This window comes from Magnolia sinica, chromosome 1, assembly GCF_029962835.1.
Source record: "Magnolia sinica isolate HGM2019 chromosome 1, MsV1, whole genome shotgun sequence".
Taxonomy (NCBI): Eukaryota; Viridiplantae; Streptophyta; class Magnoliopsida; order Magnoliales; family Magnoliaceae; genus Magnolia; species Magnolia sinica.
In genome coordinates, this window is record NC_080573.1 from 43,174,029 (window position 1) to 43,199,276 (window position 25,248).

Here is a 25,248-nt window from a genome sequence, read left to right on the forward strand (position 1 = left end):
GAGTTGCTGAAGAGAGGCATCGGGAGTGACGAAAGAGAGAAGCTGATAAGTATGTTGTCTACCAAACATACTTTATCTTCTTAATAAGTAGAAACTGAGATAAGCTACTTGTGGTATAAGTAGCTTATCTTAAGCAACTTAAGAACCAAATGGCTCCTAAATGAGAATGCCCGATTTCGAAAAATAATATAAATAGAATCATCAATGTGATTGGATAACATACTCTATTGGATGGAATGAGATGGAAAAATTCAAAGATAAAGGAAACTCAATTCTTACAGTATGAAGATTGAGACTGCAATAACTTGCTGGTCTATGCTTCACAAAGCTTGCAATTGAACCAGCCTTTGCAATAATCCAACGTGATTCGCAGGATGGACATGGAAGAGTCTGTTTGTGCTATTTGTTGGTGGTAACTTTTCAATACAACACAATTTGAAATGTAGCTATTGCAGTAACGTTTGCATTCAAATCTTCTTCTTCTTTTTCATTCGTTTATAACCCAATGTTCAGTTGCTGCATTTGTTTTTGTTACTTCTCTCTCCCTCATCAATCACTTCTATTTAACATTTCATTAGGAATGCCATAGATTAGGCCCACAAAACCCCACAAATTAACATTATAAACTTCTCTTCTTCTTCTTCTTCTTCTTCTTCTTCTTTTCTTTTTTCTTTTCTTTCTTTCTTTATTTTATTTATTTATTTATTTTGAAAGATGATAGACTTCAAAATTCAAGACTAACAAAAGGACCACTATAGGTCCCTGCAACCTTAAAACATCGAATCAAATGCAAGCAAATTTAAATCCATGAATCCATCAAATCACCATAGAAGAGCAGCCAAAAAGACTCCTCTGTGTTAGTGTTGTTGTTTTTTATAAGCATTTGATTATACATGTGGATGATCATGCCAAATACCATAATTCCTTTCCCAGGGCATTCTGAAAACACTAAAAACTGTGATGAACCAAATGGCATGGTGAAAAGCAGTAACAAGCCATCAAGTAAAACAAAACAAAGCTTGTTTGAACAGATCCATACCAGATGGATTCCCAAAAACCTTTCAAAACAGGCTGATAAATCAAATGGCATGCTGAATAGTAAGAAAAAACAGTGGCCACTTGAAATTGTTTGAAGAGATCCTTAACCAGCTGATGAATCAAATGGCATGGTGAAAAGTAGTAAGACAAACAGTGGCCACTGGAACTTGTTTGAACCCTCCCTCCCTCTGTGAAGTGTCAAAATGCAGAACTGTCAGTTCAGTTGGAACTGTCTCCTCACCAATCAATGGCCAGTAAATTCTGACAATATTGAATTGTAGACTAAATGAACATATCAGATTGGAAACAGTTACCGACTGGCCATGTCGTGCATGCTGCAAACTGACTAATGGATAAGATATTTCAAAACAAGTGGTTTCAATTTGTGGTGGGTAAACTGCTACGGTACTCTAGAACCCGAATTTATTTGGGATCCTTTGAACTTACTGGAATTTACCAAGAGGTCAAAACTGGTACTATGTAATTTGTTTCCCATCTTTATGGATCAGCGCAGAAATTTGTTTGATTTGATCAATTTAGAATGTCAATGATTGTGTATTTGTTCATAAATGCCACTTTACAATATAATGTTTATCAATGAGAACCTAACCTTCTGGCGATTATGAACACCATTGACTCCAGCTATCACATTGCCTGATGCATATGTAGCAAATCCAAAAGTTCAAAATCGGAAGCATTCTGAATGCAAAATGGCATAATTTATAGATTGAAGAAAAGCATGAAGGAAACAAAAAGATTTTGTTGTTTGAATTCACGATGAGAGATAAGATCAGTTGCTTTCACGCAGAGTTTAAGAAATAACAAAACCATGCATGCACTTGATCAAAGCTTTCCAGTGAGATAGTAACTTTTGGCTCAACACTTACAGGTAGGAACATTAAAATTGGATACACATCAATGTAATAATTATCTTCCTTTATATTGGGCTTTGGTCACCTCTGCTGCTGGTATTGAGTTATGTTTGCTTTCTTTTTATTGGGCTTAAAGAATCAATCATCTTCTCAATAAAATAAAGCAAAATTCTGCATTTGGAATTTTGCTTGTTAGAGGCATTCAATGGCAGCATAGCAAAGATTTAATATTCAAGCATACTTTTTTCCAAACTAAAAAATACATGCCATTCAGGTTATGTATATGCAGTGGATTTTTCTTGACAGCTGGACTGGTTTCCGCTTTTCAAGGCCTCTTGCAAGCGTTCTGTGATTCAGAAGCTAATCCTTGAACTTCTGAATGACCACTATTTGAAAATTCCTCCAACTTCATGCAGCAGTCAGCTTGGTTCTTCCTAAATTTCAAGTAACCGGTGTCCATAAAGAACAAGCTGTAGAGTTCCTTTTTGAGCAATGCAGGCCAATCAAGAAAATGGGTCTTGGTAATTCATTTTGCGAGTTTCTTGAGCAAGGAGATATTGTAGGGTCTTACCTGGATGTGCAATGTGAACCTTTTTCACCAGGTCAACTCCTTTCGAGAGCTCAGTATTCTGATGTCTCCAATAGTGGTATTTTATTATTCTTTTATATTACTAATAAAATGTCACTTTCCATTTAATAATAAGGCAATAGATTATTACCTCTGGTTTACCATGAGACGACACTTGCTATCCACGAGATGACATTGAAGCTAACAAAAGGGACGCGCTCCAGTGGTACCAGTACCACCCATAAACTCTAGTCATACCAGTCAGATCTAGGGTCAGGTGCTGCATGAATGAAATCCCAACCGTCCATCAGATGCATGAAGCATGTTCATCTCAGATCCCCAAAAGCGGGCTGATCCGTGAATCCAGTGGACAATACCGGGCTGCAAGTTAGAAAGAACACCCACCCTTGATTTTCACTGAGGACCCACCATGTTGTTTATATGGAATCTATGCTGTTACAACCATACGTTTAGCCCGGATGAAGGATCAGGCCAAAACTCTGGTTTTTTTTTTTTTTTTTCAATTAAGATGGGCCACTGTGCAAATCAAGGGTGACGTCCTCTCTCACATTGTCCCTGTGTTGTGGCCCACCTGAGTGTTCAATGGGGCTGATTTTTGGCACATTGGGGTACTATGAGTTGATGTGTCTAATGGACTGGTTGGATGGCCTGTATATATATCATATGGGTCCCACATTTGCCTTGTACCAAATTTTAGGGGGGTACCGGTACCACTTGAGGCGTGCCTCTTAATTGTAACACCATACATCTTTTATATTTGAAACTTTAAATTATAGCCATGATTAGTTGGATAGCATAAGAACCTCCTAATATTAAGAGTAGTTATGTCGTACTCCTCTCATATGTAGTCACCACACCTCTTTACTCCATTTGTGAGAATGACACATGCATTTTAGAGATCCGACCTGAAAATCAGGCTGAACCACTCATCAGATGGACAATGATGCATGTCAAATATGTCTTGTCAGTTATCCTTTTCTAACTAATCAAATTCATACACATGTGGTCCGCTTGATGATTAGGCCAGGCCGGTTTCTCAGCTAAGGTACATTCACCTTGGAGACTTCCTGATAAATGGCCCAGGTCTCACTCAGGTATGTGCGAGCATGGCATATGTGGGGGAGTCAGTTTGGCAATTGGAGATGTGCGAGTGGTCTCAGCAGTCTTCGTTGAATGAATCAAGTAGCAATTGCGTCTATGCTTTGTCATAGGCATTGAAGCAGTTGAGTCAGGCAGACTCTATATTCCTTGTTTCAGATTTTGCATTTTGGTTGCAATAAGTGAATTCTTGATGCAAATCAGGCCAGACTCAAACAAAGGATCAACATTTTTACACGATCACCATGCTTCTGTACATTTTGTGTTTCCGAAAGTTAAAATTGCTTCTGATTTGATTTCATTATTACTTTGCCTACATCTGGTGTTTGCTCCAACAGGAAGATGCTGAAACTGGCAAGCAGTTTGTATTCTCGCGTTTGGATAGGTTTGGTTATAAGCTGCAGGTTGAAATTACGGTCGAAGCATATCTGGCCCCATATTCCTCCAGTGATGCTGCAGCATTGAGGTGTCATGTTCCTTAGAGATATCGATGTAATCCAAGCAACATGAGGCTGGGGATGCCTCATCCAAGACATTGAGTTATGGGACCCAGAGTTTGATTGTTGCCGGGGTCGACAATCATGCCATACCCCTTCAAAGTGCAGATTTTGCAGTTTCTAATGAGCAGGTAGAAGAAACAGAGGAAAAATCAAGGTCGGTCTTGCTGGAGATTTTTGGGGTGACTCTGATAACCCAGCTTTGGCTTCTGATAAGAGGCTGGAGACCTGCGCGGTTGAAGATACTCAGGAGGGGGATGCTGTTGCTGAGAGCAAGGAGATTCAGGATTCGTTTATCCCCTGCCAACAAAACCATCCTTCTCGTCAGGATGTTGAAACAACAGAAAACTGCTAGCCCCTTTGAGTGATGATCGTGTGCAATTGAGCGGCATAGGTTTGGAGAAAAGCAACAGGCCCACAAACGCTTAAAGGTCACACCTCCTGATGGAGAAAAGGAACACATGCAAAGCATGGCAAGGGATTGTGAATTATGAATTTGGCTCCAGTTTCCAAACTTGCAGCGTCACTGTTATGACTACTGACTTGAGTTGATCTCCCATGCTGTTCATATTGTAATGGCTTTTCTGTTACATGGTTCAAAGGTAGTAGCCGAGCTCAAGAAGGCCGTTTGGTCAGGTGCTTTCCAAGAACAATTCTCTTCATCAGATGTACATGTAAAATATGCTTTTCTCTTTTTCCCTGTTTCCATCACTGATGTTGATGTAGTCCCTGTAAAATATGTTTCAAATGTTTTATAATTTCGGGTTGTTGTGGAACTCCATCAATGGTGTGATTAAATTAGTAGATCGCAAATATAAGTCTTGTGCTTCTTCCCCAACCGACAATGATTGCACTGTTTAGTGGAAATGGTTTTTTCAGGCTCAAGGGTCTAACGAAATAGATTTTGTCATTGCTGGTTGAATTGTTTTCCTGTCCAGACCAAGTGCAGGGATCAAACTATGTTTTAGTATCAGTGATTTGGTTGATTAGACAAATGGTACAAACGACTTTGCTTCTATAAAGTATCATTTAGGATATATGTTTAGAAGCACAGTTGAATTGTATTGCAATCATTGGTATAATTAAATGAATTAACTAAATTGTAGTTTTTTTTTTCTTTTCAAAGTATTCATATTCAGGTTCTGTACCCTAGTTCTAACACTAGGTGACTTTACTTGAAACTTGCCCGAGTCAACTCGACTCAACATGATCTCGAGTTGAGTCACTGAAAAACACACTGACAAGCGAGACTCATTTGGGACTTGGCAAGACGCATAAAGTCGAGATGAGGCTCAAGCACCCAACCTTCCTGGAGAAATTCCCATCTTGTTTCCATCTTATCATTCATTGTATTTGTAACAGAATGAGTTTTTTTTTTTAAAAACATCGAATATAACAAACATCCAACGGTCCTATGTCAACAAACTAGGGTCTACAGATCAAAGCATAGTGCATGGAAGGAATCACCCAACCAATCGTTTGGACCAGTGAAACATCGACCCAGTTAACATAATAACCAAAAAAAAAGAAGCAAGTATATCATGTTTGAGGATATTTAGGAGACATTTGGATTGTAAGTTACTTTGGATAAGCTACTTATTTCATAAATAGCTTATCTCAGTTTCTATTTAATCAAGAAATAAGTATATTTGGTAAACAACGCCCCATCAAAAAGTAGAAAGGAATTTTGTTTTCAAATATTAATAGTAATTATCTGGAAAGTCCTTTTGGTACCACTCCTATCTACTGTTCATCATGTTGGACCAACCTTGTGGATCGTTTATTGTGAGCCCTACCTTTGATCTGGGTCGTCCATCATGCGGGATCCCAACTTGGTTTTGGGCCATTCATGATTAGGGTGAGACCTTTAATGTGCAAAATTCATTAGATAAGGCCCACATTTGATGTTAGTTATCCATCATATGTGGCCCACCAGCAATATTATTGTCCATCATGTGGGGCCCATCTTCAACATCTACAGCCCATCATGTAGAGCCCACCTTTGATGTGGACTGTCCATCATGTGCACCCACCTTCAATGTGGGCCATCCATCATACGGGGCTTGCTTGGATATGGGCCACTCATCGTTAGGCTGACCTTTGATGTGGACTGTCCATCATGTGGGGCCCACCATTATTAATTGGCCATCATGTGGAGCCCACCTTTGATGTGGGTTGCCATCATGTGAGTCCCACCATTATTAATTGGCCATCATGTAGAGCCCACCTTTGATGTGGGTCGCCATCATGTGCGTCCCACCTTCAATGTAGGTTGCTCATCTTGCCAGGCTTGCCTTAGATGTGGGTCATTCATAATTAGGAGTGAACTTTTGATGTGGATAGTCCATCATTTGAGGCCACTTTGATATGGATGATCCATCATGTGGGGCTCACTAGATCATCCGAACATTTATCATATGGTTTTCCAATACCATTAACTCAAAAAGAGTTCATAGCCACATGGAGTATATTCTCTTAAAGAATTTTGTAAATTGTTGTGTTAATGATGAAAATGAAGGAAATAATTTTGAATCTGACTCACTTTGAAATTCGTGTCCTATTGTGGTCTTGTGAAACTGATGGGCGGAGTTGATATGTCATATGCATCTCAGTGGGCTCCACACAGCTTCTGACCACATGGTAGTGGTCAGCATGGGCAATCGGCATCTATGTCATCTGGGAAAGAAGAAACGGTATTGTAATCGTTTCTCGACGCGGCTTCCGTGGATCCGTTTGTGGGGCCACGTAATGTATGTCTTATATCCACTCTGTCCATCCGTTTTTCCAGAACCCAGCAGATCTAAATAATAGGTGGACCACACCACAGGAAATAGTGGTGATTCACCGCTAAAACCTTCTTGAGCCACGAAAGTTTGGGATGAAGCTGATGTTTGCGTGTTCCATTCATTCATCTAGGTCTCTGTCATGTTCTCAACCTAAGAAGTTTTTAAAATGGTCACCGTCCACCTGAAATTTTGATCTGCTGAATTTTTGAGCTCATGCCATAAAATAAGACAGGAAACGGATGGAACACCATGGTAGGCCCTACAGTAAAGATCCACCGAAGTAGCGTCCTATTTTCTCAGATCGATCTGCATTTCTTCCGTGAAAATGATGATGTACGCGCTGACGCCTACACCAGCCAGCTAGCTTATGTCAAATCTGTGTGGGCCTCACTATAATGTAGGTGTTTCATCCATACTGTCCAGTTATTTTTTCAACTCATTTTAGGGCATGATCTAGGAAAACGCAGCAGATCCAAAGCTCAAATGGACCACACGGAAAAAAGTGGGATTCGAACGTTTAACGTTGAAAACTTTCTTGAAGGCCATAAAAGTTTCGGATCAATCTGCTATTTATGTTTCATTTCATCCAGTATGTAACCCTATGAACAGGTTGGATGACAAATAAATATCACGGTGGGCCAAAAGAAGATTTCAATGATAGACATCATTCTCCCCACTGTTTCTTATGGTGTGGTCTACTTGAGCATTGGATCTTCCTTATTTTTGGCATCATGCCCTAAACTGATGTGAAAAAATGGATAGACAGAATGGATAAAAAAGATATATCACAGTAGGGCCCACGGGACTTTGACACCAGCTAGCTGGTGGGTATTCGGGTCGCCGGCCCAAACCGCCTCCCCTGCTTGACTATTTATCAACGCGGAGACTTTTGTTGCACGCATCATTCGCTGATAACTCATAGCAAATATCCCATCTTACGAGCAAAGGTTAGAAAGATTTTGAATCGCTAGATTTTTCCAATTTGGTCCATCCAAAGGATTCCATCTCCACGGGAAAGTTACGAACGTTTCTTCTCCTCTTTCCCTTCTTTCTTTTTTACCACTTTTTCACGTTCCCCATACTTAGCTACTTTATTTTCAGATGACTTCTTCTTTTACTGAAATGGGCCAAATTCTATGATAGAAATGCAGTATAAAAATAACAAAATACAATAACGGATTATCTTAAGCCATCCCAGCTATGACCTTCAAAGGCCCCTCTCCCCAATTAATTTCTGTTTTTAAATCCTTCTCTGTTTTTCCCTGTATTGATGGTTCTCTTGAAAATTGGAACTAGATCTAAGCCATTCTGATTGACATATGATATCTGATTTCACTCATTCTAGATCTAAATCATGTATTTTGTTATCTTGCATATCCTTCCTCTAAAGACATGTATATTGTATCCTTGTTTCTTCAATTTGTACAAGTGACCTCATGGATGGATCTTGCTTTAAAGTCTCAATTGTATGATCATGACCCCTTGATTGGTGGTCCTGATGGTCAAGCCAAGGTCCTTAGATGCGATAGGCACTTGATAACCTTATCAAATTCAGGTCTGGGTCATCAAAAGATGGTACCTGAACCTGAAATGGGTCCCGATTGGACCCTAACCCACACCCATTGAATTATCTTCTTCATGGGATTGGTTAACCTTTTCTTAGTGTGGACCATTGGCAAAGTTATGCATATGGAGTTTACTAGTTTGAAAATTTAAAATCATTCAATAAAAGTGATTATCCTAGTAGAATCTTCTTGATGGCCCCCATATTAGTGAAAGGTGGATCAAAACCTGCATGTTTTGCTTGATTGAAAATCATATGATACTTGCATTTTGAGAGTTTTGGGACAAGAAAATGTGTGGTAACTTGGAGCTTTTTGATTGTACAAGCGGGAAACATGGTTCGTAATTAACTAAGACCTGTGATTTTGGCCTGCTCTGATTGGACCATGCCCCAATTATCTTCACGATGGGACAATTCTATCCCGATTCTAACTCTTCAATGTGTCCCCTGTGAGTAGACAATAAGGAAGAAAGCATTGCAACAAGCACCCAACTCAATAGGAAAACAGCTAAACGTTGGATTGGTAGGATTCTCTAATCTCGGCAAATTTTAAGGCGTGTTTCATCCACCATGAGGCCCATGAGGTCCTTTTCCTCAAAAACAAGATCATGCTCCTCACTTGTTTAAGTAAATACAAAGGGAAATTGTGAATAATTACTATAGAATTGAGATTAGGTCAAAAGTAAACAATTAAGTAGACAAGAGTTTGGCTCCTTTCTTTTCTAAACATGCATGTAAAAGTTATTTGTCTTGAACTTCTTAAGCATAACAACATTTCTCTTGTTATAAATTTTCAGTTCATTACAACACATCCAAATGATGTCTATGAACAAGATGCCAGTGCTCTGTAAATTTGGGGGTGACTTCATTTGGGAATCAAATAAGGTTTATTACAAGGGAGGCACAAATCACATCGTTCATGTCGATCCAGGGATTGATTACATCAATCTTGTATCCAAAGTGCATGGGACTTGCAAGTTTAATAACATTAGCAGTATCAAGTACAAATATCCTGGTCTAGATTTGGATTCACTTGTGTCGATTGAGAATGATGATGACGTATCCAATATGATGGAAGCATTTCCTCAAAGCAGTGAGCCTATTCAGCTCTTCATTTTTTGTGGCCAAAACCTTTCAATCCCCACTGTGAATTCCAGGTACTTAAAATACCAATTTGTTTGTGTTTGCAATTATGCAGTTCATTGATTCTCTCTCTCTCTCTCTCTCTCTTGTTTCTAACTCTCTCTGTTTCTTAAGTTTTCTGAAGCAGAATGCCGATAATGAAAATGATCAAGCATCATTGCAGAATTTCCATCAAAATGATGGAACACCTACACCTTTCTCATATAATACCAATGTCAATAACAATAATGTTCCAAGTGCATCAAATGATTTATGTAAAGTGGACTGCTTGTTGATGGATAATCAAGAATTACATTATGGGGTGGTTGGTAGTTGTGTTAATGACATGCCGAAAATTATGTCAGTTTTAAAAGAAGGCCAAGAATTTGAAGATGCAAATGCTTTCCACAAGGTTTTAAGGGAGTACACCATACGTTCAAATTTTGAATACAAGCGAACCAAGTCAGGTGGTGGCCGTTATCAGGCGAAATGCATTAAAGACAATTACTCATGGTGCATACATGCATGGAAGCTTCCCGACAAGCCTACGTTCAAGATAAAATCCTTGAAGGGAGATCATACTTCTAACATTGTGAATGAGTCAACAATGTCAAATACAAGAACGCATCGATAAGCCAGTAGGAAATGAATTCCTGATTTGATGAAGGACCGACTTTAGAAAAAATTGTGCTGTACACCCAAAGATATTGTCGATGAGATTAGTTGAGAATATGGAATCAAAGTGAGTTATGATAAAGCTTGGAGGGGTAAAGAATTGGCAGTAAAAGAGAGGAACTTGATTACAACTCTCATGGAGATTTGTGAAGAAATACAGAGAACAAATCCAGGAAGCACAACAAAGCTTAGTAGGTCATCAGACAACTCCTTGAGACTTTTTGTTGCATATAAGGCTGTCATTCATGGTTTCAAGCAAACATGCCGACCACTTATAAGGCTTACTTGTATAAAAATGGAAGGAAAATGCAGAGGCGTGTGGCTGTTTGCCATAGCCTTTGATGCAAAATACAATTGGTTCCCAGTCTCATATGCATTTGTTGAATCAAAGAACGTAGGGAGTTGGAAATGATTTTGTGATGAGTTGGCTCAAGTCCTGGAATGCATACCTAAATTAATATTTATATCAGAGATACAAGAAGGAATTCTTGAAGTGGTTAGTGGTATCTTTCCCCTTGCATGTCATCGTTACTCTCAGTGGGTTAGAGAAATTTGTCAGAAATTCAACTATGGGGATTTGAATAACCTTTTTAAGAGTGCAATTTATGAAGGGGGTCATTATGAATTCGATGCTTGCATGCGCGAAATTCATGATAAATATAAAGAAGCATGGAATGTTGTAAAGGATATTAATCCTAAGCACTAGGCCACTTCTTACTTCGAAGAGAAGCTTTATTTTGATGAGGATTATTATTATTATTTAGACTCGTACTATTGGTGGAACGACTTGCCTATCACTAGGGTGTTGGTAAAGTGGCACGATTTTATAATATAAATATTTAATAAAGCTTTTAATGATAGTTTAAAGTGGAACACACAATTCGTTCCTGGAGTTTCAACTCCCAGTCAAGGGTTCGAGTACCCATAGCATGAGTGTGTGGGGTGTTGGGTGCGTGTGTAAAAAAAAAAAAAAAATCCCGATCAAGGGTTCGAGTACCCATAGCGTGAGTGTGTGGGGTGTTGGGTGCATGTGTAAAAAAAAAAAAAACCGATTCGTTCCTGGAGTTGAAGAAATTATTTGTGTGGGAAAGATGATGTCAGAAAATTATTGTGCGTCAGGTGGTGCAGCAGAGTTTGAAGTTCGTGATGTGAACAATGCAAATGCAGATCCAAAGGTGGATCTTGAACGGCGAACATGCTCTTACCTTGAATGGCAAATGTGTGGGTACTGTTGCATACATGTCATTGCAGCTATCAAATACAGTGGACGTAACATACATGACTATGTTGATGTGTAATCCACGGTTGACAAATACAGGGAAACATATTCAGAGGTTATTAATCCATGGCATTTGGCTAACACAAGCCTAAGTAAAGGGAAGAAGAGAAAATATGTTGATATTGAAGATAGACGCCTTGTCTAATCCATTTGGGTACAAACAAAACAGGATATGATGATTAGTAGTTATCCCGAGGAAGACGGTGCTTGACCTCAGCATGTCCTTCCCTGCATCAACTTCCTACCAAGAGCCTGTCTTTCATTTTCTTCCACCCATTGTTTCAATAATTGTGCAAAACAATAGCAAGTGAACATCTTTCTTTTTTCTTGTATTAATCTTTTTAAAAATAATATAAGTAGTTCCATTTCCATACATAGAGACAGGATGTAAAATAGACTTTATACTTGAAAATGGTAAGGTATCAGCATTTGCTTAATGGATAAACCTGCACTAACAATAATTATCTTTTAATAGATGAGTGTGTTTTGGCATAGACTGGAAAAACACCTAAGCTATGTAGACCCATCATACTCTGTCATTGGAAAAACCCATTGAATTAAAACACAATGCCCCAAGCTTAGCCATGTTAAGAAACAATGCCCCAAGAAAGGAAAAAGAAGCTATGATGGATCCAATCATTATTCTTTGAATTAGAATCTATTTTGAATTAAAACCCATTTAAATAGAATAAAGATATTGCTGAATCCTCTCCAATGTCAAAAATTAAAGAGTTAAAAAGTTCGAATGGCTTTAATTTACTCCAACATCTCAAACAGTTTGTACTGTTTTAATTTATTAAAAATCATGAAACTTCATGATTAATCAAACTAATTTAGTGCGAAAATATCTTGAAATGATAGTTTTTGCAAACAAACACACCATGGAGGGAAAACAAAACACTGATTACACTTCTGTTTTATCTTCTTCGAGCGGGGTAATTCATCAAACTGGAGAAGATTTCATAGGTAGATTATCATGCTGAAAGTATGCTTAGACCTAACTTATCATGCTTCTTGTATTTTTGGTTATTTTATATAATAGATTAAGAATAACAAATAAATGAATGTTTGCTTTGTCATGCAAGATGTTTGTTTGTCCATCTAGTCCGTCCTAATTTATATCTGCCATGACCATGAAAATCATGTTGGTTGGTTCATCAAGTGGGCCACACTCAAAGGAAAAATGGATGGTTGAGTAGAATTAATGATGTTTATCTGATGACCATCAAAATTTCCAACCATAAAGTAATAATGCTCGGCCCAATCTGATGAATGGCTTGGATCTCACATACATGGTGGCCCTGAATGGGCCTTTACTACATCTAATTAAAGCATGGCTCAACAGTGCCAGTGATGAGGGGCCTACCGTGATGTATGGATTTTATCCATGCCATTCATACATTTTTTTTTCAGATCATCCTGGTGAATGAATCCAAAAATGAGGCAGTTCCAAAGCTCAAGTGGACCACACGGTAGGGATTGAATACTCACCATTAAAGCTTCTTGTGAGCCACAGAATTTTTGGATCAAGCTGAAATTTGTGTTTTCCCTTCATCCAAGTCTATGTGACCTCATGAACAGGTTGGATGGTAAATAAACATCAAGGTGGGCCCTAGAAAAGTTTCAATGGTGGGCGTCAATCCACTACCACACGATTGATTATCTTACCATCCAGATTATTGGATGGTTATGCAATGGTCATTTTTCAACAAGGTGTCCATGAATCAGTGGCCAGGATTGTTCAATCAGCCACAAAGGTGAGCTGCACATGAAGCGGCCTTAATCAATTCCATTTTAACGGCTCTGGGTAATGGTAGGCTGTGGGGCCCGTTTCGTGTGTAACCCAGATTGAGAAGAGAACAGGTGCACGTGCATGCAAAGTTCTGTGCTCTCTCATTCATCCATACAAGCACAATCATAAATACTAACACGTGTGTTCATCACTGTGGGAGCGTCCAGGCCAGAAAATCACATTACTCAACAATCTCAACCGTCAATTTTGCCCATTGAAATTAGACGACTAAACATTTATTCTGTGGAAATCAACTGAACGGTCATAAAAAGGATCATCCGATCAGTGTTATTGCTCCTTCATAGATGGGACACATAGGCACATGTACCGTTGGGGATAACACAAAAAATCTCCTTAATGAAAAGATCCTGGCCATCCAATCTTTGGCGTGTTTTCTGGACCGTTTGTAGCGTTTGTCCCATGACCACCCATGTTTAAACGGATGATTAAAGGCTTAAAGTCACCCAAATTGGGAGATTTTTTGGGCACTTACCCATCCATGACGTGGGCCATAAAATCAATGGTTTCGATCACCAAACCATGGCACTCACACCACGATGGGTGCCCATGACCTCGCGTTGAAACTCTTGTGAGTCCACCACACATTTGCAAACACCCACTCTTGAATTTCCACATGTGAAGCCCAGGCTTAGTTTATCAGAGCCGTTAATATGATGGCCTCATCATGGATTACCATCCCAAAAAAAATCCCAAACTGGAAGATCCCAATCATCTTATCCTTGGCTTTAATTCTTGGTGTCTTCGCCATTAAGGAAAATGCTTGAACACCTTGCGTGGGTTTCTCCAAGATAGGGGAACCTACTTCACCTGTATGAGATCCACACCATCCAACAGATGCATCACCCCTTGCTTAGGATTGATCCCAAAAATCAGGCTGATTCGGGGCAAAGTTGGTAAAATTTGGCAACAAACATTTGAAATCTTTCGATAAGAGTAAATGAGAATAATGGGATCCTTACTCTTGCTCCGGTGGTAGACTCTCGGGAGTTTCAACACCCGGTCAAGGGTTTGAGCATCCATAGGTGGTGAAATCCCACTACGGCGTGAGTGTGTGGCGTGTGTGCGTGTGTTAAAAAAAATTCAAAAAAAAATGAGAATAATGGGAATGCATATTTCATCATGATGATTATTATGATTTCATTATGATGCTGAGCAAATTTATGTTTTGCAGTCGATGGACGGAGAGAATATAACACAACACAACACAATGGTTACCACACTGCTTGGATGTTGTGCCCATTGCCTATAACATTGTTGTACTCGATGAGTATGCCACGTGTCCTAGCCTCCGTTTCATGTTCACTATAGCATTATGTGGATGGAGTAATCTCAATATGGGTATTTTATGATGATACTGCTTATTTATAACGTTTGGCACTGGTGATGTTTGTGTTTTCCCTTCATCCATCCAGTTCTATATGACCTAATGAACGGGTGGTCCCCGTAAGAAGGTTTTCACGGTGAGTTTTGCTTCCACATCAGTGATGTTTGTGTTTTCCTTTCATCCATCCAGTTCTATATGACCTAATGAACAGGTGGCCCCCGTAAGAAGGTTTTCACGATGAGTTTCGCTTCCACACCGGTGCTTCCTATGGTGCGGTATATATGGGCATTGGCCCTACCTAATTTTTAAAGAAAAAATTAGCACTGCAGACGAGTCCGTATAATGCCTTTTTTTTATTTTTTTTATTTTTTTATAGCTGCCCGAAAACTTATTTCACCAAACACGATTTTTAGGATACAGACGTTGTTATTTTGACGAAAATACCACTGCCTGTTAGGGTAAAGCAGCTGAAAAAAGCAGAGGTATTTTCATCTTTTTAGGTTCGTCAGTACGAACAGAGGTTTACTTTGGTGCTTAAGGTTTTTTTTCGGGTCCAATGAAAAAAGGTGGGTAGTACGTTGGGTCTATACGATGCAAAATCCCATTTTTAAACTCACACCCTAAATTAATCTGAAAAAAATAGATGTACGGCGTGGATCAAACCCATACATCATGGTGCCCTACGGAGCCCTTGTCTGGACGCATTAAGTAGATCTGTGTGGGGCCCACCATCATGCATCTGTTTATCTACGCCGTTCATCCCTCTTGGCAGATCCAACGCTCAAATGGACCACACCAAATAGTAAGCTTAGGTTGCATTAAATGCAAGAGTCATTTCTGGTGTGGTCCATTAGAGCCTTGGATTTGCCTGATTTTTTAGCTTATACCGTAAAATGACCTAAGAAAAGGGATGGGCATGGATAACAGATACATCAAGGTAGCCCCCACACAGATTAGGCCAGGTGGGAATTTCGGATGATCGGAAGGATTGCATCTTACCCCACCCGTCTCTAACTATGGGTAGATGTGTGGTGTCACGCCCCAAACTCAGAAACTGGGCTCCCGATTGCCGAATCCAGTGGCGACAGCCTCCATAGTACCCCATTCTTGGCTCCTGGCGCCCATTCACCAGGTTCCGATCCTAAGATCCTACAATGAGGATTTCTATAACATAAGTCTGATTCACAATGAGCATACCCAAGATCATAACATCATAACCATAGATAAATAACTATAAGAACAATATTACAAAATCCACTAAGAATTTAAACTTTTTACAAGTACAAGGCTCAAGGGGAAATACAAGGTCTATATAAAGAAAACTCTAAAAGGATCAACGTCACGCTCCAGCTCCTGCTCCGCTCTCTGGCCTCGAATCACCTACACGCATCAATCGTGCATAAGCTTATAGAAAGCTTAGAGGGCAGTGTAAGTGTGCGCAGGATAGGTGCCATGAATGCGATATCAGAGTATGTAGAAGAATGCGGTAAGACCATTAATACCACTAGCCGTCACAAGGCTAAGCAATGCAAGGCAGAAATACCATCTGCCAATCAAAGGATATGCAATGCGAGGCTATACAGCCAAGTGTCATATGCAATATGCAATGCGGTCATGCTCATCCTCATATCAAGTCCATAAATCAGTACAATTCCTCTTTGGGAAATCATCGGGTCAAATACACTACCTGCTGACTGCCGCTCTCCTAGTCGCATAGCCCAGCGAGCGTAAGAGTCCTCACTACCTGCCTGTGGACAGTCAATCACCAACAAGGCTTGACGGTAGCGGACCCATATACGAGCTGATCAAACTCAGCCTAGCTATTGCCTCCTCACTCAGGCGGGTAAGTCCGTACACCCCCTCCCAACCAACAATGATACAGTGGGGACGCGGCCTAATGGTAAAGGCACCGACACTCATATTTTTCACTCAGTCTCGGCGTTGGAGCATCTCCTGGTACCATGAAGGTTCTGGGACTTTCACCCAAGGACATCCTACGTGCCCTTAGTGCTTAAACAAACATTTTCGGTGTCCTAATCTGGTCATCCACGATATACCTGTGGAGGCTACAGCCCTGACGACGCTAGGGCAAATATCAACGTGCTATGCAATGTCAGATACATGAATTACACCAATCAACCATGCATCAAATCCTGTGCATCCAACGCGCTCAAGTGGGACAACTTCATCACTCAGGGAGTCCCATCACAGCCTGCCCAACAACATAATGCCATAACCAAACAACCATCCACCAAGCACACAAATGATGCCAATGAATCATGAAAATGACTAAGTATGCCATGAAATAATGTACTCTCATCAGGTCTAGGTACTTAGACAAATTTTCCCATGGAAAAGAAGGAACACAACCACTAGTGGGGGCCCAATAGCTTGGGGTAACCCACGAGACTAAGTAGACAATGCCATGGGCCTAAATGATGAGAATGGGCCTAGCAAAGGGTCTATGATGGACATTTAACCACCCATAGATGAGAATGGGCCTAACAAATGGGCCTAGAAGGGGTCCTCAATGGGGACATTTAACCACCATTGTCCCCTAACAAGGTGACCCAACAAAAGTCTACCTAGAAGCAAGGCCCAAGGCCCCAATACTATCATAAAAATGGGCAGCCACATACATATATATATATTTCTCACATAATGGCATCTAGATAATGGCCCAAACCTACAAATAACAACATGGGCCCATAGGGGAGATTATGGCCCAATAACAGTGTCACCAAAACCATGCATTATGTTGGACTTAGTGGGCAGCCCATAAGCCCAAGTACATAGGCAAAGATCATATCCATGTTGGGCCAAATGGGCCTTACAACGTCAACCCAACAACTAGCAAATTAGGTGGGCAATCAAGGACCCGATCACATCTATTTTTCAGCCCAACTAGTCCAGCACAATAGTAGAAGTAGCCCATATATACAACTAGGCTAAGCTTGGACGTTCCAGCCCATTAGGGTCTGCTGGACGTCCAAAAAAAAAATCTGTTTCATCTAAAGTCCTCATAATTCAACTAAAGTGGGCCTCTACGAGCACTAATTAAGCCCAAAAATTTAAGAATAAAGCATGAAACATACACACAAGTCTCTCGATATGGTGGGCCCCATACCCTTTAAAATTTCAGCCACATACAATGTACTTTTAATGTCCCTTGCTGGACTTTCAACCCACCTAACTTCCTAGGCCTACTGAGGTCCAGAAATTGGTAAAATTAAGTGAATATTAATTCCATGGTGGCCAGCAATATACACAGGGGGCCCCACCAGATGGAGAGTGGATATGCACCACATAAATCAAGTGGGCCTACTGTTGGACTGCAAGTCCAACAACAGCCCAAGGCAATGGGCATCCCACATAGGGGTGGACGATCCAAGGCCTGTACAGCCTGGCCAACATACATCAGGGTGGGCCCTACGTGTGGACGTCCACGTGGGCCACACCAAATGGGTGGATGGATGGATGAAACACTACATCATGGTGGGCTCAATGGGGGTGGGACGGCCAGCCCATGCTGAACATTAACCTCACCTGGGAGGTCCAGTAGGGCTGCTGGCCCAACAAATATGCCCCCAAAATGAATGGTCTGGATGTCCTGATGCACATGGAGAGGGTCCCAGCAAGGTGGGCCACCAAAAAGGGGCATTTAGGAGCCATACACACATGATTAACCAATTTTTTTAAAAAAGTGGACAATAAGGTTCAGAAAAATTTCTGTTGCAGAAAATATGCTGCTGCCCTCTACTTGTGCATCCCATTAGAGTGGGCCCAGGTCCACAAAAAATTGAGAAAATATGAGGCCAAGATCCCTTTATATGTATACATTAAGGTGGGGTCCTCAAAAGTGGCCCGCTATTTCAAAAACAATTTAATATTTTAAGTTTTTCATCATGCAGAATGACTAGTCAGTCCAGAAAAAATCTAGACCGTCCAGCCCTCTTGGCCCATTCTTTTGAGTACTCAAACAAAGGCAGATGGAGGTGGGATTTGGTACACTTCTAGGTGGGGTCCACACCTCTAGAAATAACCCAATAGTGGGGGGTAAAACACCCCTCTAATCACTCCATAATCCATGCTCACAGTCCAAAATATTTTATGGACAGCAATATAAATCTGAATAAAACTATCCAAAACTATTAATTAAAAAGGAAAATACCTCATCAAATTTGTGTTATGGTCCACCTTAGTGGGCCCTACAAATAACCAGACCAAACCCCCTTCCTAAAATCTATTACATGCACCACATATGGGGTAAATGGGACTTCAACGTCCATAGTGTGCACAGCAATAGGTGCCTACTATATTTGGACGGTCTGGACATTGCAAGGCCACTAAGTGGGCGACACACTCTAGAAATCAGATAATGAGGAAAGGAAAAAATCAAGATCCGGCCACAAGAGAGGGTCTCCACCACTATTGAGGGCCTCTCTTCATCTCAAACATTCACATCATCCACTATATACATTTACAATGAGGATCATAGACATGTATGGAATAAAAATTCAAATCTGAGGTGAGGATGCCATCCCCACCAAGATCTAGGGTCTAGATAACCCCACAAGGATATGCATCAAAAGAAAAAGCCATGATGGGGTCCATGGGGAGTAGCCCCATCCATGGAACATGCATGTAAGAAGGATGGGTCATGGGCCACATCCATGGAGGGCCTCCACCATTGCTGATGGGCCCACAACCTCCTAAGAGGAAAAAGAGGAAGATCTAAGATAAGAAATCTGTAAGTGCTATGGTCTTTTGCTCCTTTGATTGTCAAATTTTGTAGTGCCAAAACCACAATCTGTGTCTTGTGTAGCACATTGATATATCTGTTCAAGGCAATGCATCACATGTACAAGGACAATGCTTCAAGTCATGAACAAGATCTACTTCAAAGAAATGCAAGATTAAGTACATTGTTCACTCCTTTAAAGTTCAATGTTTTAAAGCGACATCGAAAGACATGTGGACTGTTCATACTCAAGACTCAAGATGAAGTACAACTCAAGTACTACAAAATCAAGCTTCAAAAGATCACAAGTTTAAGCTTCATTTTTTGTGGCCAAAACCTTTCAATCCCCATTGTGATTCCCAGGAAATTGAAATACAAATTTGTTTGTATTTGCGGTTATGCAGTGCATTGATTCTCTCTCTTTCTCTTATTTCTAACTTTCTCTTTTTCTGAAGTTTTCTGATGCAGAATGCCGATAATGAAAATGATCAAGCATCATTGCGGGGTTTGCATGAAAGCAATGGAACACTTGCACCTTCCTCACGTAATACTACTGTCAATAACAATGATGTTCCAAGTGCATCAAATGATTTACGTAAAGTGGACAGCTTGTTGATGGATAATCAAGAATTACATTACAGGGTGGTTGATACTTGTGTTAATGACATGCCGAAAAATATTTCAGTTTTAAAAGAATGCCAGGAATTTGAAGATGCAAATGCGTTCCACAAGGCTTTAAGGGAGTATGCCATACGTTCAAATTTTGAATACAAGTGAACTAGGTCGGGCGGTGGCCGTTATCAGGCGAAATGCATTAAAGACAATTGCTCATGGCGCATACATGCATGTAAGCTTCCTGACAAGCTTACATTCAAGATAAAATCCCTGAAGGGAAACCATACTTGTTATGCTATGAATGAGTTAACAATGTCAAATAAAAGAACGCATTGACAGGCCAGTAGGAAATGGATTGCTACTTTAGTCAAGGATGGATTCCAGAAAGATTTGTGTTGTACACCCAAGGATATTGTTGACAAGATAATGTAAGAATTTGGGATTAAAGTAAGCTATGATAAAGCTTGGAGGGGTAAAGAGTTGGCCCTAAAAGAGATAGCACTGGAACAATATGTTCCAAATCTTAGTATGCTTTGTAAAGACATTGAGATGACAAATCCAGGAAGCACAGCAAAGCTTAGCAGGTCATCAAAAAATTCCTTGAGATGTTTTTGTTGCATATAAGGCTGCCATTTATGGTTTCAAGAAAGCATGTCGACCACTTGTGATGCTTGATTGTTGGAAGATGGACGGAAAATGCCGAGGTGTGTGGCTGTTTGCCTTGGCCTTTGATGCACAAGACGATTGGTTCCCAGTCTCATATGCATTTGTTGAATCAAAGAACGTGGCGAGTTGGAAATGGTTCTGTGATGAGTTGGCTCAAGTCCTGGAATGCATACCTAAATTAACATTTATGTCAAAAAGAAAAGAAGGGATTCTTGAAGTGGTTAGTGATATCTTTCCATATGCATCTCATCGTTACTCTCAGGAGAGTCTGGTTGGAGAAATTTAGCTAAAGTTCAACTGTGGGGATTTGAATAAGATTTTTAAGAGTGCAGTTTATGTAGGGGATCATTCTGAATTCGATGCTTGTATGTGTGAAGTTCATGATAAATATAAAGCAGCATGAAATATTGTAAAGGATATTAATCCTAAACACTGGGCCACTTCTCACTTTGAAGAGAAGCTTTATTTTGAAGAGAGTTGTTATTTTGACGTTGTAGGTGAATGGTGGGATAAGTTGGAGGGATGGAGAAAGGTGTCTATCACTAGGGTGTTGGTAAACTTGCTCGATTATATGATAGAGATATTTAATGAAAGGCTTAATGAAAGTTCAAACTAGGACACACGATTCATTCCTGGAGTTCATGAAGAAATTATTTATGTGGGAAAGATGATGTCAGAAAATTATTGTGCGTCAGGTGGTGCAGCAGATTTTGAAGTTCGTGATGTGAACAATGCAAATGCAGATCCAAAGAAGGTGGATCTTGAACGGCAAACATGCACTTGCCTTATATGGCAAAGGTGTGGGTACCCTTGTGAACATGCCATTGCAGCTATTGAATACAGTGGACATAATGTGTATAACTACTTTGATGTGTACTCCACGCTTGCCAAATACAGGGAGACATATTCAGAGGTTATTAATCCATTACATTTGATTAACACAAGCCTAAGCAAAGGGAAGAAGAGAAAATACGTAGTAGAATCTAAGGTGTCTCTGACTGATTAGTTACCATCAGGATAGTGATGATGATGAAAATTACGTTTTAAAAGTTGTCTTCCACTTATCACTCGGCTGTATTTGAATTTGATGGTAATCTCTCCTTAAATCCAATTTAGAAAATAATTTCGCACATTCAAGCATGTCCAACGTATCGTCCAGCTATGGTATGAGAAATCTGTATTTTATGGTAATTTTATTGATCACCTGGCTGTTGAAACACGTGTTAACTCCCATCTTTCTTTGGAGTTAATAGGGCCGGTACAGTGCATGGGCTCATGCTTTATCGGATTAAACCCTTACGGATCAATTCCTCCACTTGACCTTATAGAATATCGCACACCTTTGAACTCATCCGATTGTTAGGACGATTGGGTAAACTGGACTCAAGGGCAAGGTTAGTATGATGTTGAATATCTCGCATGGGAGGCAATCCATCAAGATGTCATCAGGCCAAATTTCTTTGAATTCATTCAGCAACGGCTTTGAACTTGGAGGAATGTTTAAGGCCTCTAATTCCTCGCCCTTTACCATAATGGCATATACATCGCCGGTCTCCTTGGATTCCTCCATGAAATCCCAAATGATTAGGAGGGAACTCCCCTCCACCTTAGAAGCTTCAAGGTGGTTCTCTGGTGTCATAGGGGTAAGGACAATTTTTCAACCGTCCTTGATGAAGACGTAAGCATTGTCTCATCTACGGTGGCTCGTATCACGGTCTGACTGTCATGGTCAACCGAGTAACATATGGTATGCATCTATGTTGACCACATCACAAAGTACTCGATCCTTATAATTTTAACCAATTGAAAATGAGACAGAACATTGTTCGGTTACCTTGATCTCATTTACCTTTTTTCTCCAGCCAATTGAGTACGGGGAAGGTTCTATGTCATAGGTAGCCGCAACTTGTTCACCATCACCTTCGAGACGATGCTCTCGCTACTGCCACTATCTTTGATTACATCAAAGACCTTGTTGTTAACAGTACACCGCATACGGAATATGTTGTATCGCTATAGTTGCAACTCCTTTCGTGGGTTGTACAATAATCACCTCACGACCAAGGATTTGTCATGATCCTCGGCCAACCATTCTTCAACGCCAACTCCTTCCTCAGTGGCTTGTTCATCTTCATCAAATCCAAGGCCTTCTTCCACTGCATCATCATCAGTGCCCCTTTCGTTAATGGTCAAGTGAGTAGCATGGCATCAAGTGTCTGATAAGTGGCCTAGTTGGCCAAAGCGGTAATAAGTGTTAAGCCTTGGTCGACCATAAGGATTTGAAATCCTACTCAGACCCACTGTAGTGGGTGCCACACGTTGATGCTTAGATGGACCGCTCCCCATGTCACGGTTTACGGTTGCAGGAGTTTGAGGGCACCCTCCTATTGGTTCCTTTCCTCGTGCCAGTGTTGAATCATGCGTGGGACCCGTCATGTGGGGTTGAGTCAAAGGATAGGGCCGAGTAGGGACTCTTGCAAGCTATGTTTTCGCCCTACCTGCCAACTGAACCGCTTCATCCACTGTCCTGACTAGGTGTATCTAGACTCGGTCCTGAATTGTCATTCGTAACCCACCTATAAACCATGCTACCTTTTGCAATTTGATTTTTGACAGATCATTCCGTGTTGCCAATCACTGAAATTCTTCAGAGTAATCTATGATGGTTTGATTCCCCTGCTAGAAATTTTCGTATTGCTGGAATAATATATGCTCATAATCACTGGAAGGGAATCATGATAGAAGAATGTGTCTCATCTGTGGCCATGATTGGATGAGCGCCTTGTTTTGTCAGGCACGTGAGAGTTGTAATTTCTCCCACCATACAAAAGCACCGGATTTTAATTTGAATGCTATTAATTTTACCTTTTTATGTTCCGGCATGTCCATGTAATCAAAATATCATTCTACTTCGGATAACCAGTCGTAAAAATCTTATATTCACAATAAGTCAATAAAATTGGGAAGTTCGACCTTACCTTGATAGTCTCTATCAGTATGATCTAGTCGATCGCCTTTATGGCCTGGTCATCGGGCAAAGTCGCCATCGAGGTCATCGTCGCTGGAGCTCGACTCATCTACGGTAGCCCTACGATTCACCTCCAGAGGTGCTCTACAAACAATAGGGTTACGAAAATCAGGGTTATGCAATACAATGATCACGGGTGACTGAGCATCTTCTTGGGCTCGGGACGGAATTAGTGTATACGTAAGATGGTCCAGGGTTGCATGCAGCCTTTACATGGTCAAATAACTCTCCCAGTGGAAAGTTTCCATTCTTTCCAAAAGATAACAAATCCCTGGATCACCGTCCCTGGGATTTTGGTCCATTCCTTCGTTATTTGCCATTGGTTCAGAGGAGTCCTCACTCTGATACCAATTGACGCAGGGTTGGATGTGATGAGGTCAATCACCGTCTTCCTCAAGGAGATAACTACTCTGAATCCACGGAGCTTCTCTGGACTCCTCACAGAGATTCCTAGAATCCATGAGGGAAAATAAGAAATTACAAATAAATTCTAAGAATTTTGAAAGTTGATTGATATTTCATAAAAATGAATTTACAATCTTTTAAATAGTGATATCAAACTTAGGAAGAAGTTTTAGAATCAAACTCCCTAAAATTCGTGACTTACTATATATAGTAAACTTACTATTCATAGACGATCATGATTCCTACTAGTAGGGGTGTACATCGAGTCAAACCGAGTCGAACTGGCTTCAGCTCGACTCGGCTCGGCCACTCACTGACCTCAGCTCGAACTCGGCTCAGCTCGGTCCTCGAGCTTGATTGGCCAGTTCGGCTCGATTCGATCAGCAACTCGGGCCAGTTCGAGCCAAGATCGAGCCGAGTTCGTCTGTGCAACATTTTCACAAACACTTGGATTGTACGTTTAAAATCCCACTGTTTTAGTAAAACAACATAAATGGTTTTACAGGCATTTTATCAAACACCTTCTAAGCAACATAAAAAATCAAAAAAAGAAGGGTATTTGTTTCATTGATGTGATAGAATGGTAGGGTACATATCCTAACTTTCTTTTACATATCCTGCCTTCCCCGCCATCGTCCAGACACCGAATGCTAGTCAAGGTACATATCCTGCCTTCCCTGCCATCGTCCATATCCTACCTTTCTTCTACAAGCATCTCTTCCCTGCCATCGTCCATATCCTGTACATCATAACACAAGCATCTCTTCCCTGCCACACTCGTTGAGTCATTTCATCAAACACTTGGTAAGCAACATCAATATCAAAGTAACCGAGTCACTGAACTGGTTCGATTCAAGCTGGGTTCGATCCGAGTAGAGTCGAGCTAGGGCCAACTCGAACTCATTTTTTAGCTCAAAAAATCAGCTCAACCCAGCTCGAACTCAGCTTCGAACCGAGTCAAATCGAGCTTTTTCGAGTCGAGTCGAGCGAGCTAACCGAGCTAGCTCAGTTCGTGTGCACCCCTACCTACTAGACTTCATGGTTTTCGGGCAAAAATAGTAAGTGTCCTATTTGGCCTAACCACGTTATTCTCCTAAAATTTCTAAGCCATTTTCATGTTGGGCACGACTCATAAA

The 25,248-nt window shown here is 40.6% G+C and overlaps 1 protein-coding gene across 1 annotated transcript in view; it reads left to right on the plus strand.

Annotated features, from left to right (window-relative positions):
* The first annotated feature begins 7,652 nt into the window (after nucleotides 1–7,652).
* LOC131247132 (uncharacterized) overlaps nucleotides 7,653–25,248 on the plus strand; it is a 61,483-nt gene continuing 43,887 nt past the window's right edge. The window contains exons 1-2 of the mRNA XM_058247572.1: nucleotides 7,653–9,601; nucleotides 19,854–20,597. Coding sequence (XP_058103555.1) covers nucleotides 9,261–9,601; nucleotides 19,854–20,175 — 663 coding nt within the window. The 5' untranslated portion in view covers nucleotides 7,653–9,260 and the 3' untranslated portion in view covers nucleotides 20,176–20,597. The remainder of the gene's footprint in view (nucleotides 9,602–19,853; nucleotides 20,598–25,248) is intronic.